The sequence below is a fragment of the Herpailurus yagouaroundi genome, unplaced genomic scaffold, assembly GCF_014898765.1.
Source record: "Herpailurus yagouaroundi ecotype Mexico unplaced genomic scaffold, PumYag 142, whole genome shotgun sequence".
NCBI lineage: Eukaryota > Metazoa > Chordata > Mammalia > Carnivora > Felidae > Herpailurus > Herpailurus yagouaroundi.
The window spans coordinates 63,119,451-63,140,879 of NW_024412397.1; the positions used below are offsets into that span (position 1 = coordinate 63,119,451).

The window sequence follows — 21,429 nt, forward strand, 5'->3', positions numbered from 1 at the left end:
TCCACACATAGTGTGGAGCCTGATGCAGGGCTTGATCTCACAACCTTGAGATCATGACCTGAGCTGGAATCAAGAGACAGATGCTTAACCAACTGAGCCACCTAGTTGCCCCTTTATTTTTTATTTCTAACTTTATGGGCTTATAATCAGTATTTGGTCTGAAAAATCTAACCTTTCTAAATGTTTTGGATAAAAGTACATTTATATGTGTATTTCCTGGACATAAGAAAAATGAAAACTAAAAGCTCTTGTTTGAGGAATGTTTAGTTTTAAAAAGCTATTAGGCTATTTAGTGTATTAATCAGTTTCTCCATGATCACTTTTATTTTTATGTAGTAGATGTGTCAATTCCAGAAAAGATAAATCAAAGTCTCCAATTTTAATTGAATTTTTTTCTTTATGTACTTCTCTCCAATATTTTTTGCATATAAGATTATAGATTTTATAACCTATTTGATAAGAGTGTACCTTTTTTAGTAATTCTGTCCTTTTATCCTGTTACTGCTTCTAATCTTAAATTGTCCTTTGTATATTAGTATTGATATCTTTGCTTTTTCTATATTTTGTGTATACTTGATATCTTTTCCGTCCCTTTTACATTTTTCTTTATCGTTTGTTTAGAGAGCTTTTTATCTATAGCATGTAGCTAGGTTTACTTTTTAATGTACTCTGGTGGTCTTTTTTTTTTTTTTAATTTTTTTTTAAAGTTTATTTATTTTTGACAGAGACAGAGTGCCAGCATGAGCTGGGGAGGGGCAGAGAGAGAGGGAGACACAGAATCCGAAGCAGGCTCCAGGCTCCAAGCTGTCAGCACAGAGCCTGAGGCAGAGCTTAAATTCATGAACCGTGAGATCATGACCTGGGCCAAAGTCGGATGCTTAACCAACTGAGCCACCCAGGTGCCCCAAAACTCTGGTAGTCTATTTTTTAATGAGCTAGTTAATCCTTTAACACTTACTGTAATTATTGATATTCTTGATTTTATTCTTACATTTACTTCATTTAATGTTTATTTCATCATTTTCAAAAATTTTATTGCATTATTTATCCCTGCTCTCCCCTTCACTTCTTCCCATCTTTCCTCTTTATACATTTGGCCTTTCTTTGCATTTTCACTGATTCTCAGATCCACATTTTTCATATTTTAACACTTCTGAAATCAGTATGTTTCTTACAGTTACTAGTATGTCATAGCTTAGTGTTCTCTTTCTTAGTGGCACATACAGTAATGGTAAATCTTTAAATCAATGGTGAGATTCTATGAGGGATGCTGTTTTTCCCTTATTTGGAGGGCATTCATATATTTTTCAGCCATTATTTCAGATGATACCAGCACCAGAGTGCTTTGTTGCCTGTTTGTTTCCCTTAGATGCCAATAAGGTAGGACTTTGAAATACTTTAATTACCTCCTTTCAAAACCCCACCTCCTAAGAGAACTTTGGATTGCTTTTACTTTTTCTTTTCTTGTCACATTTCCTAACTCTTAAATTTTGCTGAGAGAGTTACGCTGTCAAAACATTAACAAAAACCAATTTTGTGTTTAGGTTTGAAAACTGTCGAAGCAGCTGCATTTGTGCTTGTATTGTTTATTATCAGATCACAGCAAGGGAGCTGTTCTGCTGCATAGGGAACTCTGACTTGGAAACAAGTCATTATGAAACAGTGTAGTACCAGGTTTCCCCCAGCAGTGCATGTATGTGAGTTAACAGGGTGGCTGTCTGAGACCCCATGCCGCTGCCCTATTGAGCCCAGGCAGGATTCTGACATAGAGGCTGCCAGTCAAAATCCCACAGCCCAAGCTACCTGGTCCCTGGCCCCGACCCCGTACTTTGGTCAGACTGCCTCTCTCCCCATCCAACCCTCTCTCCCCCCCACCCCAACCTCTCCTCAGAGCCCCACACCCTAGGTGAGTCCTAGGTCCCTTCTCACTTCACACGCAATGCCTAGCTGCCACCTTTGCCCTGTTGGATCCTCAGCCAAGCACAAAAAGGGTTCAGGTGCATTTCATCAGATGGTGCAGTGATTCTGGAGACTATCATTTGGCTGCGTTCCTACTTCAAGACTGTTTTAAGTAGCTTTCCTGAGGGGATAGGTAGTTTCCAACATTCTGACATTTCTTTTTTTTTTTTTTTTCTTTTTTTAAAATTGAAGTAGAAATACAAGATTATATTGATTTCAGGTGTACAGCATAGTGATTTGACAATTCTATGTGTCGTGAAATGCTCACCTTGTAAGTGTAGTTACCATCTGTCACCATACAAAGTTTTTACAATATTATTGACTGTATTTCCTATGTAGTACTTTTATCCCTGTGACTTATTTAATTACTGGAAGTCTGTATCTCTTATTTTTTAAAAAAAAAATTTTTTTTCTTAACGTTTTATTTCTTTTTGAGACAGGGAGAGACAGAGCATGAACAGGGGAGGGTCAGAGAGAGGGAGACACAGAATCTGAAACAGGCTCCAGGCTCTGAGCTGTCAGCACAGAGCCCGATGCAGGGCTCGAACTTACGCACCGCGAGATCATGACCTGAGCCGAAGTCAGCCGCTCAACCGACTGAGCCACCCAGGTGCCCCAAGGAAGTCTGTATCTCTTAAACCCCTTCACCTTTTTTACCCATCATCCCTCTACCCCTCTGGCAATTACCTGTTTTTTTTCTCTGTATTTATGAGTCTGTTTCTGTTTTGTTTATTCATTTGTTTTGTTTTTTAGACTCCACAAAGAAGTGAAATCATACAGTATTTGTTTTTTTCTGACTTATTTTACTTAGCATAGTGCTCTCTAGGTCCATTCATGTTGTTACAAATGGCAAAATCTTTTCTATAGCTGAGTGATATTCCTGTGTGTGTGTGTGTGTGTGTGTGTGTGTGTGTGTGTGTACTACATGTTCATTATCCATTCATCTATTGATGCACACCTAAGTTGCTTTGTATCTTGGCTGTTGTAAATAATGCTGCAGTAAACATGGAGGGTGCATGTATCTTTTTGAATTAGTATTTTCATTTTCTTTGAATAAATGCCCAACAGTGGGATTACCAGATCATATGGTATTTCTATTTTTAATTTTTTGAGGAACTTCCATACTATTTTCCATAGGGGCTATACCAATTTACATTCACACCAACAGTGCACAACATCCACATCCTTGCCAACACTTGCTTCTTGTGTTTTATATTTTAGCCATTCTGACAGCTGTGAGGTGATATCTCCTCATGGTTTTGATCTGCATTTCCCTGATAATGAATCATGTTAAGCATCTTTTCATGTGTCTGTGGGCCATCTGTATGTCTTCTTTGTAGAAATATCTGTTCATGTCTTCTTCCCATTTTTCCATTGGATTGTTTGAGATTTTTTCAGTGTTGAGTTTTAGGAGTTCTTATGTATTTTGGATATTAACCCCTAATTGGATATATGACTTATTTATATCTTCACCCATTCAGTAGGTTCCCTTTTCATTTTGTTGATTGTTTCCTTCACTGTGCAAAAGCTGTTTAGTGTCATGTAGTTCTAATTGCTTACTTTTCTTTTGATTCCTTTGCCTGAGGAAGCAGATCCAGAAGAATATTGTGAAGGCTGATATCTAAGAGATTATTGCTTATGTTTTCCTCTAGAAATTTTATGGTTTCAGGTACATTTAGGTCTTCAATTCATTTTGAGTTTATTTTTGTATATAGTGAAAGAAAGTGGTACAGTTTCATTCTTTTGCATGTAGCTGTCCAGTTTTTTCAACACTGTTTATTGAAGAGATTGTTATTCTCCAATGTATATTCTTTCCTCTTTTGTCCTAGATTAATTGACCATATAAGCATGGGCTTATTTGTAGACTCTGTTCTGTTCCACTGATCTCTGTGTCTGTTTTTGTGCCTGTACCATAACTTTTTTTTTTTTTTAGAGAGCGTGTGCATGTGAGCATGAGCAGGGAGGGAGGGGCAGAGGGAGAGAGAGAATCTTAAGCAAGCTCCACGCCCAGCACAGAGCCCAAAATGGGGTCAGTCGCACGACTCTGAGATCATGACATGAGCCAAAATCAAGCATCAGATGCTTAACTGACTGAGCTGCCTAGGTGCCCCTTGTAACTATTTTTTTTTTTTTTTTTTTTTTTTTTAGCATTAACTGTTTTGATTACTATAGCTTTGTAGTATAGTTTGAAATCTGGGATGGTGATACCTCCAGCTTTGTTCTTCTGTCTCAACATTGCTTTGGTTATTTGGGGACTTTTATGTTCCATACAAATTTTAGGATTATTTTTTCTAGTTCTGTAAAAAATGTTATTGGTATTTTGATAGGTATTGCATTAAATGTGTAAATTGCTTTGAATAGTATGGACATTTTAACAATATTCTTCCAGTCCATGAATATAGTTTACTTTCCATTTATTTATTTGGGTCATCTTTCTTTTCTTTCTTTTTTCTTTTTTTTTTTTATTTTAGAGAGAAAGTGTGAGTGGGGGAGAAGGGCAGAGGGAAAGAGAGAGAGAGAGAGAGGGAGGGAGAAAATCTTAAGCAGGCTTCATGCCGAGCATGGAGCCTGATTCAGGACTTGATCCCATGACTCTGGGATCATGACCCGAACCAAAATCAAGAATTGGACATTCAGCTTACTGAGCTACCTGGCACCCCTCTTTCATTGGTATCTTATAAGTTTTCAAAGTATAGATCTTTCACTTCCTTGCTTAAATTTATTCCTAGATATTTTATTCTTTCTGATGATATTGTAAATAGGATATTAAAAACTTTCTTTCTGCTACTTATCATTATTAGTACTGAAACAGAACCAATTTCTGTATATTAATTTTGTATCCTGCAGCTTCACTAAATTTATAAGTTTTAATAGTTTTTTGTGGAATCCTTAGAGCTTTCTATCTATAGTATTATGTCATATGAAAATAGTGATGGTTTATGGGGCGCCTGGGTGGCGCAGTCGGTTGAGCCTCCGACTTCAGCCAGGTCACGATCTTGCGGTCCGTGAGTTCGAGCCCCGCGTCAGGCTCTGGGCTGATGGCTCAGAGCATGAAGCCTGTTTCCGATTCTGTGTCTCCCTCTCTCTCTGCCCCTCCCCCGTTCATGCTCTGTCTCTCTCTGTCCCAAAAATAAATAAACGTTGAAAAATAAAAATAAAAATAAAGAAAATAGTGACGGTTTTGTTTCCATTTCTTGTCTGATTACTGGGCTAGGACTTCTAATACTGTGTTGAATAAAAGTGGTAAGAGTGGACATCCTTGTCTTGTTCCTGATCTTTGAGGAAAAGCTTTAAGCTTTTCACTGCTGAGTATGATTTAGTTGGGGGTTTATTATATATTATATTTGAGTATGTTCCCTCTAAACCCACTTTGTTGAGAGTTTTTATCATGAGTAGATATTGAATTATGTCAAATACTTTTTCTGCATCTGTTGAGATAATTGTATGATTTTTATCCTTCATTCTGTTAATGTGGTGTATCATGTTGATTGATTTATGAATATTCAGCCATCCTTGCATACCTGGAATAAATTACATCTGATTGTAATAAATGTGTTGTTGAATTTGGCTTGCTAATATTTTGTTAAGGATTTTTGTATCTATATTTATCAGGGATATGAGTCTACAGTTTTGGTGTCAGGTTAATGCTGGTTTTGTGGAATGAACTTGGAAGCATTCCTTCTTCTATTTTTTGAAAGAGTATGGGAAGAATGGGTGTTAACTCTTCTTTAAGAGAATTTATCGGTGAAGCTATCTAGTCCTAGATATTTGCTTGTGGGGAATTTTTTGATTACTGATTAATTTGTTGCTAGTAATCAGTCTGTTTAGATTTTCTATTTCTTCCTGATTCAGTTGGAAGATGTTTCTAGAAATTAATTCATTTCTTCCAGGTTGTCCAGTTTGTTGGATTATAATTTTTCATAGTATTCTCTTATAATCCTTTGTATTTCTGTGGTGTCAGTTGTAACTGCTTTCATTTCTGATTTTATTTATTTGAGTTCTTTCTCTTTTATCTTGATAAGCCTGGCTAAAGGTTTATCAGTTTTCTTTATCTTTTGAGAACCAACTCAGTTTCATTGATACGATCTATTGTTTTTTTTTAATTGCTGTTTCATTCTGGTTCTTTTTTACTCTTTGCTAGTATTCTATATGAAAAATAGTTATGTCTTTAAATGGCATTTCTTTGTCTCCTTGTCTTTTTTTCTGTTGTAATATTCATATTTTAAGTATTGTTTTTATGAGCTTGCTATGTTAAAGAGATATTTTGATCCTTATGCATTTTATGTATTTATTTACTCATTTGCCAAACAATAGAAATTTATTTTCTCACACTTCTAGAGAATTCAGAGATTAAGGTTTCAGTAGGGTTGGTTTCTCCTTGTGCTTCTCTCCTTGCCTTATAGATGGACTTTTTCTCCCTGTGTCTTCAAGATGGTCTTCCCTCTCCCAGTCCTTATGCATTTTTAGACTTTTATGTTTGTATTAGTTTCCTAGGGCTGCTGGAACCTTAGCCTGCAACAAGAGAAATGTAGTCTCACATTCTAGAGGCCCCAAATTGGAAATCAGAGTATTGGAAGGGATAAGCTCCCTCCAAAGGCTCCTCTTCTTGCCTCTTCCAGCAGCTAATGGCTCCTGGTTTTCTTTGCTTGTGGCAGCATCACTTGAATATTTGCCTTCCTCTTTACATGGCCTCTCAGTGTCTCTGTATCCTGCTAAAATCTTTTTTCTCTTATAAGGACACCGCTCACTGGGTAAAGGCCCATTCTAACTCCAGGATGGTCATATTTCAAGATCCTTAATTTAACTTAATCTGCAAAGACCCGGATTCCAAATAAGGTTACAATTTACAGGACCTGGGGTTAAGGCTGGGAAATTTTTAACCCAGGAGAGTGTTATACTTAGATGTTATCCACTAAAGACTTTAAAACTATTCATCTCTATTTTCTCCTAGCACTTTAGCATCTAAATGTTTAAGCCGTCTGGAATTTATTTTGATATAAGGTAGGATGTAAGTTTATTTTTTGTAAGACATTTTTGGAAGATCACCCAGTTAGTAAGTGCTGGCAGTAGGATTTAAACCTATGACTTTATTTCAAAGTCAGCATCTTTTCTTTTATATAGAACTACCTGCTTTTAGCATTTTAACTTCAAAAAACTTGTGAGGCTGTTTTTGTCATCATACATCTCATGACAGAAAAGACTGCTCTTACAGGTTTTATTGGCACTTGAAATTACAGTGGTAGCTGGATTTCTAAAAGTATTATAGGCACTTGGGCTCTTTTTCAGCAGTTGTTATTGTAGGAAAGAAAAAGAAATGCCATTTGGGAAAGTATGTCAGAGAGCATGGTTTTGAGGCGCTGGCTTAATTTGCCTTGTCTGATGCAGTTGTTATTTGGCACCTCATGGGCATCTGTAGTAAATGCTATTTTACTCCTGTTAAAAGATATTAGTACACCTGTTTTCAAGGGAGGTTACTCATATTAATTTTATGAGTCTGGTCACATTAATGGGCTTGCCATGCTTTTAGAGAGTTTTAGTGGTAATTATAAGAGTTGAAACTGATATTTCTAATGTCCTGTATGTAATATAATGAACATGTTGAGCTCACCTTTGGTATCTGAATCTGTTGATAGACGTTTGCAATGACCACGGCATGAATTTTGGTTTTGGTATATTGCTTAAAATTGGTTCATATGTAGTCTAATAGAGTACAGTGAACACTATATAGTCTGATGCTTTACATAATAACCATTTACATCTACTACGTAATTTTTTCCCATAAAGTTTGGAATGAGTCATGAAAAACAAAACTTATGGCTGCTTTGTTAATCATTTTTAAAGGAGAGCGCAAGAGAAGAAGTTCCTGTGAAGACTATCAGGGCTACTAATGCGAAATTTAACCCTGTTTATTTTCATGACACAAATGCCAGTGAAGGTGATTTTGATGTAATGGACCCTTTAAAGCTGGAGGCCAGGTCTCTTCATCAAAATAAGCACTTGGCATCTGGTTCAAAAACAGTTTTACCTATGGATAGATGTTTAGACACGGAGACTCCTAAAGGGTCCATTCAAAAATATATGGACAGAGCATCTTTGAAGCCTGTTAGTGACAATGAAATTAATTCCACTGATACTCTTCAGTCACCAACAAGTGAAAGAAGGACATGTGAATGTTACAAGTCCACTGAAAAGAGTAAAGAGCGTAAGTAGGTTTTATTTTTCTTCAAATTTTTATTTAAATTCTAGTTAGTTAACCTATAGTGTAGTAAGAAGGCGTAAAAAAATAAAGATGTATAAAATGTTTATACAATAGAGTATATTTTCAAGGGGAACTTGCCTAATCTTTCATATTAAAATATTTAAGTGTTTTATGGATTAAAAATTATATCTTTACTTACAGATCTGGTAGACATATACTATTTTAAGTCTTAGATTTCTTTTTCTTTTTCTCTCATTCTCCATTATAGATTTCTCCTGGGGTTAAGGTCAGCTTTTCCAACATTGGAGGACTTTTGTGGGAATGGATTCTTTTTTTAAACTAGTTTTGGGTAGATTTCAATACTGTTGATATCTAAGATAAGTCAACTAAGTAAAATTATTTCAGAATATTGTATCATTTTGTTTCATATGTCATGTATATTTTTGGATTTTTTAGAAATAGATCTGCCACAGAGTGTGGTCTATCAAAATGAAGAGGGCAGATGGGTCACTGACCTTGCATATTATACATCTTTTAATAAGGAACAAGTTTTAAATATGGCTCTAACTGATGAGATAAATGAAGACTTCAGATCTGGTTGTAAGTGTATTGATAACCACCTTATTATCCCATTTTCATTGTTTTTAATGGTGTTCTGAGATTACTCTGTATACATTGGTTGGCCACATCAAATCATTTTTGGACTATACATTTGAACCCTGAACAATGTGAGGAATAAGGGGTGCCAGCTCCTTGCATCATTGAAAATCTGTGTATAACTTTTGACTTTCCAAAATCTTAACTACCAACAGCCTACTGGTTACCAAAAGCCTTAAGTGATAACATTGTCTATTAACATATATTTTGTGTGTTACATGTATTATATACTGTATTCTTATAATAAGATAAGCTAGAGAAAAGAAAATGTTAATAAGAAAATCATAAGAGGGCACCTGGGTGGCTCAGTCACTTGAGCGTCCGACTTCTACTCAGGTCGCAATCTCACGGTTCATGAGTTCGAGCCCCACAGTGGGCTAGCTGCTGTTAGCCTGTTAGCGTATAGCCCACTTTGGATCCTCCTTTCCCCTCTCTCCGTCCCTCCCCCACTTGCACGCTCTCAAAAATAAATAAACATTTTCAAAAGATATTTTAAAAAAAGAAATCATAAGGAAAACACATTTATAGCACTGTACTTTCTATATTGAAAAAAAAAAATCTGTGTGTCAGTGGACCTGTGCAGTTCAAACCTGTGTTGTGCAATGGTCAACTGTAATACTGAGCTTTTCAGCTGTTTTTATAGGAACAAAGGCTTGAGTTAGTGCTAACCATTGCAGAATGAGCTGAGCCTTTTCTTTAAGCAAGGACAGTGAGTCAGACTATCATTCTTTTACATCAGTTTATTTTTTTTTATTTTTTTATTTTTTTAAATTTTTTTTTTTTTCAACGTTTATTTATTTTTGGGACAGAGAGAGACAGAGCATGAACGGGGGAGGGGCAGAGAGAGAGGGAGACACAGAATCGGAAACAGGCTCCAGGCTCCGAGCCATCAACCCAGAGCCCGACGCGGGGCTCGAACTCACGGACCGCGAGATCGTGACCTGGCTGAAGTCGGACGCTTAAGCGACTGCGCCACCCAGGCACCCCTACATCAGTTTAGAACCTTCATATGACAGAGTTGGAAGGGACCTTAGGGTTACATTCTCACTTTTTTTTTTCCTTAAAGATTTTATTTTTAAGTAATCTCTACACTCAACATGGGGCTTGAACTTTTAACTCCCAGATCAAGAGTCATATGGTCTACCAAGTGAGTCAGCTGGGTGCCCCAGTTTACATTCTCACTTTTTTTATTTTTATTTTTAACGTTGTTTGAGAGAGGGATGGAGGGAGAGAGAGACAGAAAGAGAGAGAGAGAGAGAGAGAAAGAGAGAATCTCAAGCAGGCTCCATGCTGTCAGCACAGAGCTTGACTTGGGGTTTGAATTCATAAACCATGAGATCATGACCTAAACTGAAATTGAGAGTCAGATGCTTAACTGACTGAGCCACCCAGGCACCCCTACATTCTCACTTTTAAAATCCTGTCTTGAACAAAAGAAATATTTTGATAAGTGAACAGTTGCAAAATCCATTTTAGAGTAAAACGTAAGAAATGTAGAGATGATGGGAGAAAGGTGACAGAAAAGATAAATCTCAAAGGATGAGAGCATTAGGAATATCAGCTAGGTTTCTTGATTAGCAGAATCTCTGACCATGCAAGGAAAAACCAAGTTAGGTCTGCAGTACATATGACACATAGCATTTTGAGCCTTAGGTTATGGAGATGCTCTGCCACTGAGGCCTCCAGTGCCTGAGCACCTCTAAACCTGCCATGAGGAAAGGCATTCAGTGGCCTGTCAAGCCTGTTCTTATATATTTATTTATCTATCCATCCATCCATCCATCCATCCATCCATCCATACATACATACATACATAATACATACTTTAGAGTGTGCATGCATGAGCCCGGGAAAGAGGCAGAGGGAGAGTGAGAGAGAATCCCAAGCAGGCTCCACACTCAGCACAGAGCCTGATGTAGTGACTTGATCCATGACCCTGGGATTGTGACCTGAGCCAAAATCAAGAGTTAGATGCTCAACCAAATGAGTCACCTAGGCTCCCCAAGCCTAGTCTTATTTTTCATAGCCTCAGAACATGCCACAGGAAGAAGTTATTCTAACTGCTGCTTGTACTAAGCTCCTCTTAAACTTCTAATGATGGGAATGGTGGAGATAAATAAGGCATTTTTCCAGCCTTTAAGCAATTGTTCATCAGTCAAGAGGGATAAGACAAGAGTGTAAAACAACAGTCAGTATCATAAGAAACACAAACTAAATGGTTTTGGAGTTTAGAGCAGAAAAAACTTTTTTGTGTGAGTGGGTGACAGGGACTTCATATAGGAGGTGGCTTTTGAGGTAAGAGTTTGAAGAGGTAGATGTTTGAGGGCATGAGATATTCCAAATGGATAGAAAACCTAATGAAAGACAATGAAATGAGGAAGTCTGGGTATGTTTTGAGACTGGCAGATAGTCTAATGTAGCTAGCATTTATGACAAGCTTTGGAAGGGGAGAGTAATAAAAGGTGAAGAGGTGAAGCTAGAAAGGTATAAAGTAGGGCCAGGGAGTGGGTTGAGCTTTGACTACCATGTTGGAGTTGAGGCTTGTGTGGCAAGCAGTAGGTAGCCACTGAAGACTTGATTGTCCAACTACTTTTGTGAGTCAATTTCTGGTACGATGGACAGTTGAGTGGGAGATTCCTTAGGATGTTGTAGAAATCTAGGTGTCACAGAATGAAAAGCAAACAGTTGGTGAAAGACCTGGCAATAAAATGGTTAGGATTTGGTGACTGGATTTCAGGAGATAGTAGGAAGGCAAGAAAAGATTGACGTTTGTGGTCTGAGTTATTTGGGAAAATAGCAATACCATGAACTGAGTTGGGAAAATCAGAAGAGATTGTAGAATTTTGGATAATTGTGGTTTGTGGTGGAGATATTCGGTAGTTGGAAGTATAAGCCAGGAATTGGAAGTTAAGTTACAGTTAAAGCTTGCTCAGTGACATCTTGATTTAGGAAGAACAAGGGGGTACAGACTGGATAGTGGATAGTTGTACAGCATGGAGCCCAGTGCAGGGCTAGAACTCACGAACTATGAGATCATGACCTGAGCCGAAATCAAGAGTTGGAGCCTTCACTGACTGAACCACCCAGGCGCCCCTAAAATAAATTCTTTAATTCCAAGACATAGAAAAGCATATAAAATATTCTGACATTTGTATCACTTAGAAAGTGAGTGGTCATGGAATTCTCATGTGCAACTGGTGGGAATGTAAAGTGATAGAACCATTTCGGAAACTTGTCTAGCAGGAGCTTTTGGAGGTGAACTTTATGAACTTCATACTTGAGGACCCAGTAATTCTGCACCAGAGTTATATATCCAGTGTACAGGTATATGGTTAACCAAAAGATCTACACTGAAATATTCATAGCAGCATTATATGTTTATCTCCAAATTAGAAACTCCCTAATTCTCATTAATGATAGAATGGATTGTGTTTATTCATACATTGGAGTGCTATGTAGCAATGGGAATAAGTGATATGTAGCTACTTGCAGCATCATGCATGAATTTCATAAGTATGTAGGATGAAATAAAGCAGACTAAGGATACCTGCTATGTAGATCTATTTGTATATATTTTAAATGTACCCTACCCTGTGGAGTAAGGATAGTAGTTACCCTTGGATGGGCATGTAGTGATGAGAAGGAAGCTCAAGGGGCCTTTTGGGGTGCTAGTAGAGTTCTCTTTCTTCGTCTGGGGTACTGATCTGGATATACGGTTGTGTTTATTGAGTTGTACACTTATATATACTTTTCATATGTATATTGTGCTTTGGTGAATAGTTTTTAAAAATTAGTGATCAAACTGAGAAAAAATATTTGCTATTCATGTTACAGATTAAGGCCCATTTTCCTAGTAGTAAATAGTTCTAACAAACAATAAGAAAAAGACTAGCTACTCAATGTAGAATTGGGCAAAGGTTGTAAACAAAATTTATGGGAAATGAAATGAAAATGGTTGTTAAATATTCCAAAAAAGTTCACGGAACATACTCATGGAAAGAAATGCAGAGTAAAACCACTCCATGATACTATTTTTCAGTTATTTCATTGACAGTGATCTAAAAATTTGGTACTATAACTATGTTGGCAACAGTGTGAAGAAAACAGGTATTATAGTACTTTAATAGGCACAGCAGTATTACAGCATCTAACAAAGTTACAAATGTACATACCAAACAGTTCTTTTGGGAACTTATTCTTCAATTATACTTGCAGAAATGGCATGGGATGTATGTGCAAGGTTATTACTTATACATTGTTTATAATCACAAAAGGTTGGAAGCAATGTGGATGTACAAAACAGGACTAACTAAATAAGGTACATCCATATAAGGAAATACATTGTGGTCATTAAAAAAATGGAAAAGGGCTCTTTAGGTGCTAGTATGGAGTAATCACTAAAATTCTTTTTTTTTTTTTAAGTTTATTTTTGAGGGAGCGAGCCCGCACGGGGGTACAGAGACAGATGGGGAGATGGAATCCCAAGCAGGCTTTATCTACACTGTCAGCATGGAGCCCAGTGCGGGGCTAGAACTCTTGAACTATGAGATCATGACCTGAGCCGAAATCAAGAGTTAGCACTTAACTGACTGGTGCCCCTAAAATAAATTCTTTAATTCCCAGACATAGAAAAGCACATAAGATATTCTGAAATTTGTGTAAAAAGGTGGAAGAAGGGAGGACACACATATTTGTAAATACATAAAATGGAAAGATTTTTTAAAAAAAAGAAAGAAATGGATTGCAAGAATCCCTAGCTACTTGAACTCAAAAAGCAAATAGAGGGGTGTCTGGGTGGCTCAGTCGGTTAAGCGTCTGACTTCGGCTCAGGTCATGATCTCACAGTTCGTGAGTTCGAGCCCCGCGTCGGGCTCTGTGCTGACAGCTCAGAGCCTGGAGCCTGTTTTGGATTCTGTGTCTCCCTCTGTTTCTGCCCCTCCCCTGTTAATGCTCTGTCTCTCTCTGTCTCAAAAATAAATAAACGTTAAAAAAAAAAAAAAGCAAATAGATTCAAATCAGGATTTCAGGAGCATTTTATCTATTGATTGCTTCTGGAGGTGTGGGATGTGGGGTCAGGGATGAGGGGGAGACTTTTCAGTGTTGTATTCCCTTTTATGTCTTTGGTTAACTTCTGAAAACTCTTGTACATATGTGTACCTTTGCATTTTGAACTGTGTGGGTACATTACTATTAAAGGAAAACTAAAATAAAAGAGATGTTTAACGAAGCCATCCTTGTGGTTCGGGAATAAACGATAATGAGCAGGTTGGAAAGGATGAGTAGCATGGATGGTAAAGAAATGGAGAAAATGATTATGGAAAACTATGGAAAAAAGTTTGATGGAAGGGAAGAAAGGATGAACTGGGTCAGGAAATCAGGGTCAGGGGAGCTGAATGCAGTGGAAGCATTTTTATAGGAAAGAGGAAGGGAATTTTGAAAATGTAAGAGGAGATATAATTCAGAAGAGGAAGGTGGGACCAAGGCGTAATTTCATAATGTCAGAATCATTTGAAACGAAAATTTATCTACTTAACAAACTTTATTCAGGAAGTTTACTTAAGAGATACGACTCCCTCTGCCCCATTTCTGTCTTACCCCTCTCTGACACCTCCATGCATCTGAATCACTACATCACTTCAGCTTATGGCCTAGGATTTAAACATGGCCTGAGGCCTGTGGTATATGTGCTGCTTCAAATTTTAGCAACTAACGTATTCAGGAGATGTTTGAAAGGACTGTTTGAGATTTGGCAAAGAATTGGGCATAGAGTCTTATAAAAAATGAAGTTTTTTCATAATTGCTGACTGATTTGTGATGAGCATTCAAGGTAATGGTACTGTAGATTTTTCTTTAATTGAAGAATCTCTTAAAGTACAGGGAAAAAGTACTTAGGGATATGATAAACAGCTTTTGGAACTGTTTACTTAATGATTTAAAGAGCATTCAGTATTTACCTCATTGAAGTAAATTGTTTTTCTGGGTTATCTTCATTAGGCCTGATTTCCTACTTTCCCTTCTTTGGCTGTTACATTTGATTGATTGATACTTTTATTTTTTAAGGCAATGGTTTTTAACTTACTTGGAGTCATGGGCCCTACAGAGAGTCTTCATAGAAAAATTTTTATGTGAAAGATTATATTTTTCATGTGATTTTGAGAATTGCATGGTTGTCTTCATACCCATTCATAGACTGCTAAGTTAAGGGTGTGTTTGTATAAGAAATGATGGGCTCACAAGGTAAAGGATGAACACTATCCTAACAAGTAAGGATCTGAGCTATCTCTCGTGTTCTGCTTTTCCTGATTGGAAATATTCTCCTGTTTCAATTTTCATTTGGTCTCTCAAGGTATTAATGTTGAACTGTCGGGTTTCCAAAAGGGCAGTTTGGATCTGATTAGCCCCTGATGGATAATGAGAGAGGGAGACATCTCCCTTGTTTGGGCCATGGTAGACACTTCTGGATTGCATGCACCCTTCCCATTTCAGCCATTCTCCTGAAGTACCAGGCAGAGGCCCAGCCTGGGCAGCAGGCAGGCAGAGAGCTTTGAGGGCAGATGTTGGGTGACCACTTGTTTCCATCTGTTCAGGCTGTGGGGTTTGCTGGGATGCGGAACTTTCCAGTCTAACACTGAGACAGTCCTGGGCAAACAGGTGGTTGGGCACCCCAGCCCACCTCTTCACAATAAATTTAGAGAGTGGCTTGACATCGTGATGGTTCAGATAAAATTTCACAGGTATTCATGGGTAGGTACCTTAAATCAGGTGTGCCAAAATCTTCAAAGGCTAAAGTTAATGTGAATCTTCTACAAATAAAAAGCTTACATTGTAAAGCCCCTTTGTTTAATTAAGTTAGGGCAAGTTAGTAAGTGATAAAAACACTAACAGTAGAATGTTCATTACCAAAACTTTGAGAATCACAGACTTACATACTTAATACAGATGTATCAGTTGCATGATGAAAGCTTTCACATACTTTTTTCAAATTTATTTCTGTATTTCATCTTCCTAACTAGATAAGTTTTATTTATCTGTTGGTATTTAATTAGGCATTAGTATAATTTAATTATATAAACTGATTCTCTTTTAAGCTGAAGCATTGGATTTGATTGCACAAGATGAAGAGGAATTTAATAAAGAGCATCAATTTATGCAGGTTTGTATTTTATTGGCATTAACCAAAGTTTAAAATATACCTGTATTCTTTCTGGATAGGTACATAGTTTTATAGAATTATATCTTATTTGCTCATGTTTAGACAATTTCTGCTCTTTCCTTCATACCCTCAATTATTAATTGAAAAAGAACTGACATACTAAATGTTTAATTCGCTTAAAATCACCCTAATAGGCTTCAAAGATCTCTCTATAGTTTTTAACCATGTTTTTAAAAAAAAATTTTTTTTTTACATTTGTTTATTTTTGAGAGACAGAGAGAGACAGAACGCAAGTGGGGGAGGGGCAGAGATAGAAGGAGACACAGAATCCAAAGCAGGCTCCAGGCTCTGAGCTGTCAGCACAGAGCACGATGTGGGGCTCGAACTCATGAACCGTGAGATCACGACCTGAGCTGAAGCTGGATGCTCAACCAACTGAGCCACCCAGGCGCCCCTTAACCATGTTTCAAAATGAAGTAATGCTATGTAAAGAAATTAAGCTGCTTTATTTATTAGCTGCTTGAGCTTGAGGTTTGTCCAAATTTTTAAAAAATTAAAATGCTTACGTTTCTTAGTTAAATTTTTTTATTTTTGCATGTTAGAAAAACAGAAGCCTTGCTGGGGAAATAAAATGAAACAATAACTTTCTCCCTAGGAAGAAAATATAGATGCCCAAAACACTTCAGCTGCACTAGGGGATACGTCTTGGGGAACTTCAATTAATTACAGTTTGTTGAGGAAATCACTTAGCACATCAGATTTGGACAAAGATGATGCCAGTTATTTACGCCTGTCTTTAGGAGAGTTCTTTGCTCAAAGATCTGAAGCTCTTGGTTGCCTTGGTGGTGGTTACAATGTGAAAAGAGTAAGTATGACACGTGCTACAAGTGGTTGAATTCACCAGACCTTACATTTGGAATGGTATGATGGTATTAGCTACAGCATAGTATCTTTACAGCAGGGATAGAATAGGGACATGTTAGGACTGTGGTAGATAGGTTAGGTTTTATAGTCGGTCAGACCCTGACTCCGGTCCTAGTTCTACCTTTTAACTAATTCTGTGACATGGAACAATTTATTTAACTCCTCTATGTCTTAATTTTCTAGTTTTTAAAATCCAGCGCTATTTAATAGGGTTTCATAAGAATTAAGTGTGATGGGACACACAAAGCAGTTAGCACCAAGATTAACTTGGAGTAAGTATTCAATACCTGGTAGTTGATGCTGCTATTGTTAATCATTAGTTGATGGGAAGAAATCGAGGATTGATTTTTTTCTTTAACCTCTTATCTGAAAACATGTTTTGAAATATAGGAATGTTTTTGTTTAATAAGTGGCAATACATGTAAAAATTTGAAAATGCAACAGTGGTAATTTCTATGAAGCATGCTAAGGAGAAGGAGTTGCTATAGCTGTGGTGGTCAGGGGTGGCCCCTGAGGAGATGTTACTGAGCTGGGACCTAAATGATGGGAAGGAGGCAGCTGCCAAAAGATATGGAGGCAGAGTGTTCCAAGCAAGGGGAGACCCTCTATGTGAAGGCTTGGAAGTAGGAACTAGAAGTGGCCTGTGGAGGATCAGAAAGCAGAACAGCGGAGCTAATGTGAATGGGGGAGAGGGGTGGGGTGATTTAATGGTAGAAGATTGGGCCAGATCATGTGGGATCCTTGTAGGACTTGGGTGCATCTGAAATGAACTGGGAAGAAGTGCTTAGAAGCAGAGAGCAACTTTTTCATGGTGCCAGCCTCATGTCCATGTGTGAAATGATGCTATTATATATGGAGCCTGGGTGGAGAGGGTTAGTGAACCAAAAAGGAGGAATAGAAGCAGGCAGAGGCTTAGCACGTGGGAAGAAATACGGTGAAGGCCGGGGTCTAGAATGATAATAGGGACACCAAAAAATCAAGGATTCAAGATTTCTTTTGGAGGAAGAGTCAAAAGGCTTGATAAATTCCATATAGGGAGTTGGGTTATTGGAGGGAGTGGTTATTAAAACTGGATTTCACTAACAGTATAATTTGAAATAATAGCCATGGTATTAGAACTCAAAGTTGAATTACAGAACTTAAATTTGAAACTGAACTGTGGGTCCTGTCTGTGTAGTGAATTAAAAAATGAAAATAAATGCTTTAGAGAGACAGGATTAACATCCTGCCTGGATCGATTTTTTACATTAGGGGAGAAGTTGAAGAGTTAATGAATTCCTTCTTACTAAATAAAGCACCAGGTCATGGAAAAATAGATCTATCATTTGGAGTTTCTGTTTTCGTTTTAGTTATGAAATGTTACTTGCATTCAGGTTGTTGGATCAAGGGAAGAAATTCCCAGGTAAAGATCAGTGGAAAATTGAGTGCATTTAATGAATTTACATTTCAGGTCTATCATGTGAAAGTTCTATAATAAAGACAAGTGGGAATTCCTGGCTCATTAACTGCTAAGAACATACCTAATCTTAACAAAGATTTTCAAGGACGTAGTGTGTAAAATAAATATCCTTATACTGTAAGTTCCAGGAAGGCAGGAAATTTTGTCTTTTTTTCTCATTGACATGTCACCCTATGATTAATAGTGCTTGACACAGTAGGTGCTCAATAATAATTACTGAAGGAACGAAATGTCATTTCTAGGTTGTTTGAAGTTGGATTTCTTAATAAGAGCGACTTATTTGACATATTAGTTTTGATGATTGAAGATGGCACTAAGGAAATAAAACTAGACTTTTAAATTTTATCTCTAGTAATTTAAGTTTAAATGAAAAGAACAGAATTATTTTGTTGAATTCATTTAGTTGAGTTACCCATAGTAAAATAAAATAGTCTAGAATTTCTCAAAGTAGTTGAAATTAAGGAAATAATTCACATGTTTATTTTGTAGCCATCATTTGGTTATTTTATTAGATCACCAGAGAAGAGAGAACCTGTTGCTCTCTTAAGAAAATCTGATGTATCAAGAAGTAATTTGGAAAAAGAAACGGCTCATGTTAACCATGATGTATTTTCAGGTAATGGATTAAATGAAGGAGTTTTTAGTAACCTTTTTTTTTTTAACCTATGAATTAGTGGTTGTGTGATCATATTCTTTATGAGTGAAAATGTATATATAACCTTGGATATTGTCACTATTAGTCACAGATTTTATCCTTCTATCACCCCACATTGCCTTTTTTATTTATTTTATTTATTTTGTTTAATGTGTGTTTATTTTTGAGAGACAGAGGCTGGAGAAGAGTAGAGTGAGGGAGACAGAGGATCTGAAGCAGGCTCTGCATTGACAGCAGAGAGCCTGATGCGGGACTCGAACCTACGAACTGCGAGATCATGACCTGAGCCGAAGTCAGACTCTCGATTGACTAAGCCACCCAGGTGCCCCCCCCCCCACATTGCCTTTTTAATCAAAAGTGGAAACAAGTCAGCCAAAACCCACCTAAACCCTTTTGTAAAAAACCCAAAGTAAATAAAATATAATCTGTTCAAATGGGCTAGTTAAATTGGCCTATTAAACTACTGAGTTAAAAAAATGAACTACTTAGTTAATGAACTGTAGCTATTATATTCAGGTAGACTTTTGGTTAAAAAGCTGTTTGAGATTTGGGGGTGCTTGGATGGCTCGGTCAGTTAAGTGTCTGACTCCAGCTCAGGTCATGATCTCACGGTTCCTGGTTTCTGGCCACATGTCGGGCGGGCTCTGTGCCAACAGCTCAGAGCTTGGAGCCTACTTTGGATTCTGTGTCTTCCTCTCTGCCCCTACCCCACTCACACTCTGTCTTTATCTCCCTCTCTCTCTCTCAAAAATAAACATACATTAAAAAAAATTTTTTAAAAAGCTATTTGAGATTTGGACTATGATAGTCTCTAAGTATGATTAATATCCATGATAGATATTTAAAATCAGACTTTCTTGCTTAACATACAATTATTAAACAGCTACTTTTTGCTAGTGTGGTGCCTGGTGCTAACATATCATATAAAATTGTACAAAATACGCTCCAGTCCTTAAAGAGCCTGTCTTCCAATAGAGGAGTTGGGATAAAGAGGCTGTATATATAATTAGTTGATTTTCTATTATTGTAAGGAATACTCATTTTTAAATTCAGCTTATTATATATTTGTGAAATGTTTAATTAATTTAAATATTAATTGAGTTTGTCAGTATTTGCAAAGGAGAGATTGAAATCCACAATCTTCAAAGTTTGAACTTGGCAGAAGCAAATTAACAATGCCCTGGTCCTTTGTCTTAGCGGCTATACATTTAAACAGTTTTTGTGAAGATGACTGATGTTGAGGTACAAAGACTTCTTCCTTGGCGGTTAATCATGTTGAGTGGTCCTTATCCCACAGATTATTTTTGTGAGATAGTATATAGATGTAAGTTGAATTATTGTGTATTTTCTACAGGAGACCTAAAAGCACAGCTAAGTGAAGAATCAGTTACACTTCAGGCTGAAGAACTGGAGAGTATTTCACAAGTGGATGAAAGTGATGTGACATTAACGGCCAGTAACAGCAAAATAGAGGTATCTTAAGCCTTCCATGGAGGAAAACTAAAACCACATTGTCATAGTTCTTGTATAAGATCAACATAAGGTCACATGAGAAAAATACATGCAGTATAACATGTTTGGGGTTTTTTGGATTCAGTTTTATTATAAATGTCCTTTGATGTTTAATAGCATTTTAATCAATGTATAATAAATATACATGCTACATACCTACATACCTACTAAACGTAATAAACATACATAAATTTGTTTATAAAGCAAACTGAGAGTCAATGAGTTATCACAATTTACACACTTTTGTACATTCCAGATCAAAAAAGAGAACATTGCTAGTAGCCCAGAAACCATTTTTATGCCCCTTCTGAATGCTACTCCTCTTATCTTGACTCTAACACTGTATTAATTTTGCCTGTTTTTGAACTTTATGTACAAGAAATCATATAGCACGTATTCTTTTTCTTTGATTTTTTTTTCACTTGTGTTTGCTAGATGCAACTATGTTGTTAAGTATTAATAGAAGCTTATTTTCATTACTATATAGTATTCAGTTGCTATGTTCATTAGATATGTCAGACATTTGGGGTCTATCTTATGTCAATATGATACTGTTAAAATACTGTGGCTTTATAAGTTTTGGATAAGTCCTCTTCTCTTACTTTTCTTTTAAAAGTATTTTGGCTGTTGGCCCTTTGCATTTCCATATATATTTTAAAATCAGATTGTCACCTTCAGTAGGCCAACCAACCAGCAACACTATTGGACTTTTAATTATGGTTGTGTTTTATCTTAGAACAGTCCAATTTACATCTTTATAATACTAAATCTTCTAATTCATGAAAATATATATATTGTTCCACTTAGGTTTTAATTTTTCTCTGTATTTTATGATTTGTGTGTGTGTGCGCGCAGAGATTTTTGCACATCTTTTGTTAAATTTCTTGCTAACTTATTGAAATAATATTTTT

The 21,429-nt window shown here is 36.8% G+C and overlaps 1 protein-coding gene across 3 annotated transcripts in view; it reads left to right on the forward strand.

Annotated features, from left to right (window-relative positions):
- CEP192 (centrosomal protein 192) overlaps nt 1-21,429 on the forward strand; it is a 132,974-nt gene that overhangs the window by 40,034 nt on the left and 71,511 nt on the right. For all 3 annotated transcript variants that reach the window (XM_040479475.1, XM_040479477.1, XM_040479476.1), the window contains exons 11-16: nt 7,801-8,161; nt 8,615-8,758; nt 15,904-15,968; nt 16,624-16,833; nt 18,841-18,967; nt 20,361-20,479. In XM_040479475.1, the coding sequence (XP_040335409.1) occupies nt 7,801-8,161; nt 8,615-8,758; nt 15,904-15,968; nt 16,624-16,833; nt 18,841-18,967; nt 20,361-20,479 (1,026 nt within the window). The remainder of the gene's footprint in view (nt 1-7,800; nt 8,162-8,614; nt 8,759-15,903; nt 15,969-16,623; nt 16,834-18,840; nt 18,968-20,360; nt 20,480-21,429) is intronic.